Source organism: Myotis davidii, unplaced genomic scaffold, assembly GCF_000327345.1.
Source record: "Myotis davidii unplaced genomic scaffold, ASM32734v1 scaffold1711, whole genome shotgun sequence".
NCBI classification, from domain to species: domain Eukaryota; kingdom Metazoa; phylum Chordata; class Mammalia; order Chiroptera; family Vespertilionidae; genus Myotis; species Myotis davidii.
Window position 1 is genome coordinate 252,072 of NW_006282377.1, and position 9,321 is coordinate 261,392.

At 42.4% G+C, this 9,321-nt stretch overlaps 1 protein-coding gene across 1 annotated transcript in view; it reads left to right on the forward strand.

Moving 5' to 3' along the window:
• The first annotated feature begins 963 nt into the window (after positions 1–963).
• Positions 964–9,321, forward strand: part of USP18 (ubiquitin specific peptidase 18) — an 84,654-nt gene continuing 76,296 nt past the window's right edge. The window contains 3 exon segments of the mRNA XM_006752823.1: positions 964–1,090; positions 1,093–1,221; positions 2,459–2,555. Coding sequence (XP_006752886.1) covers positions 1,063–1,090; positions 1,093–1,221; positions 2,459–2,555 — 254 coding nt within the window. The 5' untranslated portion in view covers positions 964–1,062.

Here is a 9,321-nt window from a genome sequence, read left to right on the forward strand (position 1 = left end):
CACCCTCCCCTACACCCACTGCATGAATTTTGTGCACCGGGCCTCTAGTTAGAATATGATGAATCAAATATTTTAAAAGCTTTGTGTGCAAAGTGTCTGAGGGGAGCCAGGACAGGCTTTCCAGTCTTACCCTAAAAACAAAAGGCCAAAGTAAGAGGCAATATGCATTTTTTTATTTTTGTTTGTGATCAAAGAACAGCTGTTCAGGAAGCTCTGATTCAGGGGGCAACCCAATTAATATTCTGATTAGGACACAGAGGCAAGGGATATGCATGAGAAAGAGAAGGAAAGGCAGTTTTATTGGTGCAGATAGGCTAATCTTGTGTCACTAATGCTAAACAATATTTTAAATTTTGGTCTGGTAGCCATCAGGCCCTTAATCATAATACTGCTTTCTTGTTATCTTTGCAAACAATTCTTTGAGATACACTGTTGCTTTAGTCCCAGTCCAAAGGTTATTTTGCACTGTTTGAACATTCCAAAGGTTTGAGGCATAAGACCTGCACAGCAGCTCTTCTGGCATGGCAGCTCCAACTTCATTTTAAAGCCGCTCTCCTTATTATTTGTTTATACCAGGAAGTCAAGGGTATGGAGAGAAAGGGGAGTGATTGTGAGAAGCTTTTAGGCAGTAGAATTGACAGACCTCAGTTTTTTTGGGCCTGGGAAGGAGGAGCAAGGGGACATCAGTCTCTAATATGCAATGCTTGGTGAATATTGTACCATTTGTCAGAAGGGCGAACCTTGGTGGGGAGTGGTTGGTGGAAGAAAATGGGGCATTCCTCACATGTGGGACAAGGAGAGTGGGTGTGTAGCGTGGTTCTCATTTCTAGCCCTAGAGCTTTGTGAGCCAGTCTTTCCATACATCTCCCTCCAAGACTTGGCTCCTTGAAACAGAACTGATCTCTTGAATGTACTTTTCCCTTTGCTTACCCTTAACTGTCTGTCGTGTATTTTCGCAGAAGTCCCACCAAGGCTGACTCATGAGAACGCTTCCCAGAAGTGAGGTCATGCAGTGCTGAAGAACTGCCAGCCAAGGGTCTGGAGATTTTGGCATGATCACTAATGGGCAAGGTGTTTGGGTTCCTAAAGAAATTTGCCAATCAGTCCTGGCTGAGTCTCAACATTTCTCAGCAGACCCTGTTGAGAAGAAGCAAGAGAACAGCAACATGAAGAAGAGGGAGAAGCTACCAAAACACTTGGATGCCTGGAACTGCCCTCAGGGTCATTACCTCCCTCCCATTTTTCAATTTTTGACAATTTAGAAACATTTTGTTTACTCACTATACTCTGAAGCAGTAGAGCTTTGTGGTTAATGACTCCCGATCCCTTGTGCCACCATTTCTGCATTTTTAAGTGGGAATAACCATAGTACTACGAGCATACAGTTGTTGAGAGAATAAATGAGATAATCTGTGGAAACTTCTTTAGATCATATAGTAGCAGTTAGTTCCTGTCTTTACTGTTGTACCTGTGTGCAAGTATGTCTACAGGCAAGTGCTTCTGCTGATTCAGGAGTGTATATCTGTGATTACCTGCTACTCTGGATTTTTACATTCTTATTGCCTTATCTCATGTGCACCAGAGCCCTTTCCACAGGGATCCTGATATTAGTGGTACTTGCTACCTCTTTTTTTTAAACCCACCCCCAAAGATTTGCTTTCACTGATTGAGAGAGAGAGAGAGAGAGAGAGAGAGAGAGAGAGAGAGAGAGGTCAGTTGTCTCTCCTATGCACCCTGACTGGGGATGAAGCCCACAACATGGTATGTGCCCTCACTGGAAATTGAACCCACAACCTTTAGGTGAACAGGATAAAGCTCTAACCAACCAGACCACCCTCTTAAATTATTCACCTTTGTGGGGTCTGTGGAACCCAAGGCTGTGTTTAAAAGGCTATGTTTAGTTGCAAGTGGGTTAGAGAAATGCCATCTTTTGGTTGTCTCATAAGTTTCTTTTGGCTTCCAGCCCCTGGAGGTGAATTTAGATTAGTGGAATTCTCCCAAAGCTTTCTTCTGATTTCTCCAACCATGAGGTGGGAACTGGGTAGGGTCTTTCCACTGGAATCCAAAATTACTCTTATCCCTGAGCCCTGTAGATGCCCAGACTCAACTCTGGCAGGAACTCATAATTCTCCCAGGTACACTTTCTGTAATCTTTCTCACTTTTCCTTTGCTCATACAACAATGGCTTGTACTACACATTTGACAATAAGTAATACAAGTCTTGTGACATCTCTCTTTCCTAATGGATGACTAAACTTTTATTACTATTTTACTTTTCAGAGTTCATGCTTTATCTCTTCTCCCCAATTATTTTGCAAGCTCCCTAGTGATTTCTTTGTGCCTCTGAGAGTACTTTGTAGGATTTCATGTCCTTAAGTAGATTCCAGAAAAAAGTATGACTTCTGTTAAATCCCTTAGCTAGTCCTTGTCCTCAGTATTTTTTCTGTTTTCCTTACAGGCCCAGTTGGTTTACACAACATTGGACAGACCTGTTGCCTTAACTCCCTGATCCAGGTATTGATTATGAACATGGGTTTCACCCAGATACTAAAGAGGTAAGACTGTTATTCAGGCTATAAACATGTATAATCCTTTATGTTTTCAAATATTCAGTTATTCACAGTGACAAAGTTTTTTAGGATAATTTTTAAAATTTTTCAATTACAGTTGACATTCAATATTTTATTAAGGTATACAATATTGGGACTAGACATTTATATAACTTACCAAGTGATTAGCCTGATAAGTCTAGTACCCACCTGATACCATACATAGTTATTATAATATTATTGACTATATTCCCTATGCTGTACTTTACATTTCCAGGACTATTTTGTGACTGACAAATTGTAGTATTTTTGGGATTTGGAATTTCTTAATAGGTATCAGGCTCATGGAAGTGAAAATGCTGAGATTTGTAATTCTAATTTTCATGAAACATTAACAAAGGCTAAAATTAAAACTACTTAAACAGCGAAATGTTTTTAGGTTTTAATTACCTGATCTTCATAATCAGATCCTGTGTCAATGATCTCTCCAGAGTCCAACATCATTGGAGAATCAAGGTCACCTGAACCTAAGATTAGAAAGGAAAGGATGACCTAAGGAGGCTGTTTGTGTACATTTCTAGAGCAAACACTCTCCCACTAGGTTTCCATATTGTCCTCATGATTACATTAAATTCACAAACATTTCTAGACTCTTCCCATCTGCCAGGCACTGTTTGACCTGCAGACAGAAAATGCAGGCGCTGTGGACTGCCTGTACACCAGTGATGGCAAACCTTTTGAGCTCGGCGTGTCAGCATTTTGAAAAACCCTAACTTAACTCTGGTGCTGTGTCACATATAGAAATTTTTTGATAGTTGCAACCATAGTAAAACAAAGACTTATATTTTTGATATTTATTTTATATATTTAAATGCCATTTAACAAAGAAAAATCAACCAAAAAAATGAGTTCGCATGTCACGTCTGACGTGCATGTCTTAGGTTCGCCATCACGGCCTTATGCTGTACTTTACATCTCTGTGACTATTCTGTAACTACCTATGTGTAGTTTTTAATTCCTTTACCTTTTCATCAATTCTCCCAACCCCACTCCCATCTGGCAACCTCAAAATGTTCTCTGTATTTATGAGTTTTCTGCTTTGTTTGTTTATTCTATGTTTTAGACTCCACATATAAGTGAAACCAGAAGATACTTATCTTTCTCTGTCTGACTTATTTCACTTAGTATAATAGACATCCATGTTGTCACAAATAGTAAGATTTAATTGTTGTTGTTTTTTTTTTGGCCAAGTACTATTCAATTTTATATATATATCTCACTTATTTATCCCTCTTTTAAAAAATTACATTTATGGGGGTGACATTGGTTAATATGATCATACAGGTTTCAGGTGTGGGTTTCTATGTTGCAAGAACTGTTTATTGCACTGTGTGCCCACCACCCAAAGTCAACTCATCTTCCATCACCTTATATTAGGTCCCTTTAACCCCCATGCTCCCACCACTTCCTTCTGGCTACCACCACACTACTGTTTGCGTCCATGAGTTTCAGTTTTATATCCCACATATGAATGAAATCATATGGTTCTTAGCTTTTTCTACCTGACTTATTTTACTTAGCATAACATTTGCAAGGTCCATCCATGTTGTCACTAATGGCAGTATTTCATCTTTTCTTATGGCTGAGTAGTATTCCTTGTGTATATGTACCACATTTTCTTTATCCTGTCCTCTGTCACAGGACACATTGGTTGTTTGCATGTCTTGCCTACTGTGAATAATGCTACAGTGAACATAGGGGTGCATATATCTTTGTTAATACATGTTTGGAGGGTTTTTTTTGGGGGGGGGTATATATGCAGGAGAGGGATTGCTGGGTCATATGATACTATATTCTTAATTTTTTGAGGAATTGCCAGACTGTTTCTCATAGTGGCTGTACCAGTCTACATTCCCACCAGCAGTGAATGAGGCTTCCCTTTTCTCCACAACCTCTCCAACACTTGTTATTACTTGTCTTATTGATAATAGCCATTCTAACAGGTGTGAGGTGGTATCTCATTGTAATTTTGATTTGCATTTCCCCAATTGCTAGTGGGGTTGAATATCTTTTCACACATGTGTTGGCTGTTTGTATGTCTTCTTGGGAGAGATTCTGTTCAGGTCCTCTGCCCATTTTTTGATTGGGTTGTTTGGTGCTGAGTTTTATTGAGTTCTTTTTATATTTTGGATATTAAACATTTGTTGGAGCTATTGTTTGCAAATACCTTTTCCCATTTGGTTAGCTACCTCTTTGTTTTGTTGTCGGTTTCTTTTGCTGTGTAGAAGCTTTTTAGTTTGATGTAGTCCCATTCATTTATTTTTGCTTTACTTCCCTTGCCTTTAGGGTTAAGTTCATAAAATGTTCTCTATGACCAAAATCAGGTGATGGTCTTCTGGGATCTCCTTGTAAGTAACTGACAGCTTTTCTCTTTCTGCTTTAAGATTCTCTCTTTGTCTTTAACCTTTGGCATTTTAATTACAATGCGACTTTATGTAGGCCTCTTTGAATTCATCTTGTTTAGGACTATAGGACTCTCAGTACTTCCTGGGCTTGTATGTCTATTTTCTTTGCAAAGTTAGGGAAGTTTTCTGTCATTATTTATTTAAATAAGTTTTCAATTCCTTTCTCTCTCTCTTCTCCTGCTATCACTATGATGTGAATATTGATACACTTGATGTTGTCCCAGAGGCTCCTTAAATTATCCTAATTTTTGTTTTGCTGTTCCAATTGTTTTCAAAATTGTTGTCTTCAAAATTGCTTCTTTGAACTTCTGCTTCTAATCTACTGTTGATTCCTTCTAATGTATTCTTCATTTCAGATATTTCATTCTTAACCTCTGTTTAAAGATGTTTTCTCTCTCCATTTATATGTTTCCTGACTCCTGTTGAAGTTCTCAGTGAGATCATTGAACACCCATATAACCAGTGTTTTGAACTCTGCATTTGGTAGATTGCTTGTCTCCATTTTCTTTCTTTCTTTCTTTCTTTCTTTCTTTCTTTCTTTCTTTCTTTCTTTCTTTCTTTCTTCTTTTTTGGAGTTTTGTCCTTTTTTCATTTGAAACATGTTTCTTTGTTTTCTCATTTTGGCTCCTGTTGGGTCTGATCAAATAATTGAATCGATCCCCCCTCCTCTGGGAACTGACCTTTAGGCCACTTCACAATGGGCATTGCACTTGCTTAGGCCACATTCCACTTGCTAAGACCATTATCTCTCCTCTCTGGAGTTTCCCAGAATACAAACCTCCACAGAGAATTCTCCACCCAGAAAAAGCCCGCCTAGAGTCCTTTAAAAACCTCTGACGCCCTGTCTTTGGGTTCTAGTGCCATTTGGGGGCTCAGCCCACCTGGTATCCAGATGACCTAATGAATTTATAATTCCTTACCACTTTGGCCTCATGTGTTCCTCCTTCGGTGACCATAATATTTGGTGCTGAAACCCAAGGGGGTTCCACGGGGATGGGGAGCCATCGCCCTGGCTTCAGACACCATGAATTTGCTACTCGGAGAGCAGTAGGCAGCGGCAGCTCCACCTGGGTTTTATCACCGAATCCTACTGAGGTGACATGATGGCCGGCCTCGATTAGGCCTTCCTCCCTTATGGACACCACCCCCGCACCCTCCCAAGCCAGCAAAGGAGAATGCTGGATCAAGAACCTCTCTTTCTCCATTGCTGATTATCCATTCCACACTGGCCAATCTTATCTAGGTAAGTGACATTCCATAAATTCCCTCATCTTGAATCTTCTGCCTTCTCTCTCTCACTGACTTCTCAAAAGCCTCTGGTCTTGAAAGTCCTAGTGCTAGGCCAGAAGACTCCTCAGCCATTTGGCTTTGGGTCCTTCTGGATTGGAGATGCCCAGTCCAGGGAGTCGCCTCTTATTTCTTGTGGTAGTTTGTTTAGCAGTGGGGATGCCTGCCCTAAACAGTCACCTTTGGATTTGTGGTCCGTGACTCACCCGTCCTCTCTCATGGGCCACACTATACTCCCTCTGCACACTCATGGGGAAGATCACGCTCAAGCACTTCATTTTATTTTGTAACACTATGTGGCCACAATATAAACTAGCCTCAATGGCCTGAAAATGGCACTTTCAATTTTAACACACTGAGCAATTATATTTCTGTCACCACAATGAAAAATGGTCAGAGATTCCCTACGTCCAGGCCTTTTGCATCCTCCGGTCCCGACCCTCTCTCTGTCAGTCCTTCTCTACCCATCAGATTCTTCTCCTTCACACAAAACATCATACCCCTAACACTTCTGATTCTGAATCTACTTTTGACCCAGCAAACCACCGACCTCCACCCACTTACACGCTCCCAAAATACAGACCCTCCTAACAGCAACCACCTTCTCCCCAGGCCCCTCAGAGCCCAAATCCCGAGAACCTGAATTCTAATACAGCCCTTTCCCCCCTAACACTCACTCTCGATTAACCCAAAGACTGCCTTCCTCAATAGCCACTTCTGTTCCCATGCCCATTCCACCCCTGAGGGAGGTAGCAGGAACTGAGGGCATAGTCCAAGTCCACGTCTCATCCTCTATGTCCAATCTCACACAGATTGAGAGGTGTCAGTTCTTTTTCCACTTACCTGACCACATTTACTAAGGAATTGAGTACCTGACCCAATCCTATGACCTGACCTGGCACGACATTTAAGTCATCCTGTCCTCCTCCCTAAACCCAGAAGAGAGGGAGTGCATTTGGATAGCTGATCAGGGCCATGCCAATATCCTCCATAGACAGAATGTGGCAGCAAACCCTCTTGGTATTGATGCATTTCTCAGAACTGACCCGAGATGAGACTATCAGGTTACTTCTCCAGGGCACCAGTTCTGTAGCCATATAATCACCTGTCTCATTGCCTGACTCAAAAAAGGTTGCCCATAAAGGGGTCAACTATGACAAACAATGAAATCACTGAGGGCCCTGACGAAAACCCAGCTCTCTTCCTCTCCTGCCTCATGGAGGCCTGACAGAAATGTACCATCTTAAACCCACCTCCCCAGAGGGAACCCTTCCTCTGAATACCCATTTTATATCCCATTCAGCCCCCAAAATATGCTGCAAACTTAAAAAAAATAGACATAAGTCCACAAACCCCTCAAAAAATCTTGTTAACTTGGCCTTTAAGGTCTTTAATAATAGAGACGAGAAGACCCAGATTCAAAACAAAGGCGAGATCAGGCAAAACCCGAGGCCCAGAGGAGGCCTTTCAGCTCCTAGCCACCGCTTTCATGAACCCCAAACAAAGTGCCAGTCCTCCAACCAAGGGTAACTCAGGGGCTAAGCCTCCTCCAGTCCCATGCTTCAAATGCAACAAAGAAGGACAATGGGGCAAGTCCTGCTCAAACCCAAGATCCCCTCCTGGGCCCTGCCCAAGGTATGGAAGGAAAGGCCACTGGAAATCAGACTGTAGTATGGCCCCTCCAGGTCGGACCTTGGACAGTCCAGCCCGGGCACCCTCTGGGTGCAGTTTGGAGCTCCCAGACCTCCTGGGACTGGCCACCAAAGACTGAAGGTGCCCAGGCCCCAATGAGGCCCCACAAACTTACATCACCAGGCCAGAGCCTTGGGTAATGATTGTGGTGGCAGGTAAGACAATCTCTTTTTAATTGACATGGGGATCACTTATTCTGCCCTCCCCAAATTGACTGGGACCCTTGTCCTCCCCTCAACCTCTATTATGGAGGTTTATGGATTAATCTCTCAGCCATTAGCCATCTCTCCTCTATATTGCATCTTACTAGACACTCCTTTTATCCACCCTTTCCTCTTTCTACCTCAGTGCCCGACCAGGGCTACCCTACATCCCCTCATAAAACCCAGTTTTCCCAAACCACAGTCACCTGCCTCAGTTTCACTCTCACCCCACAGAGCTGAGCCAGTATCTTGGGCCTTAAACACCTTATCTCCTCCATGACTGTCCCGTCCTCTAATAAGAAATAGGCTCCTTTCTTGGCATCACTGAATACTTTATCCTCTGGGTTCCCAAATTTAGTCTTCTTGCAAAGACCCTCTATGACACATTGAAGCTTTTTGATCACAACACAGGATTTTCATCCCTTTAATGCTCTGAAACAACTCTTACCTCACTGCCTTCTCAACTCCCTTCCCAATGAACACCTTTCTTTACTAAAAAACTGCAAACACTTACTTAACAGTCCTGCTACTATCAGAAGATGAACTCATTACCATCTAAACCTTAACATGTTATCTCTAAGGAAAAATGTGGCAGTTTTAAATCCAAGTGGCTAGAGACCCGGGGACATGCTGCTGAGCCTGCTTCCTCCCCCGCCTCCCCCCCCACCCCGTTTCTTTTCTCCAGCCTCATATGCCTATAGATAATTTTCCAAAATCTATGGTAACTTAAAACTTTACAGCATTGCAGGATTAAATGATAAACATCTAAATATTTTAAAATAACAAAATACTGAAACATTGGAGGAAGACGGCGGCGATATAGGCAGACGTGTCCCAGGTCGTGTCCCGGAGCAAATGGAGTGAGCAGCTGAAACTAATAACACCCACCCACCATTGGCGAAATTGCTCAGCTGGTGAGACGGTTTGCAGGCGGGAAGGGCAGAACTCCCCTGGAAAGGTAAAAAAAAAACAAAACCAGGGATTTCCTGGAAAGGAAAAAAAAAACCAAAAAAAAACAGGGATTTGGGCAGGAAAGTTTGCCAGACCTCTGAGCTCAGAGGGTCGGAGGGAGACCGCATGGCAGACAGCCACGTCCCTTGGGACAGGCACAGCCCCCGACTGGGG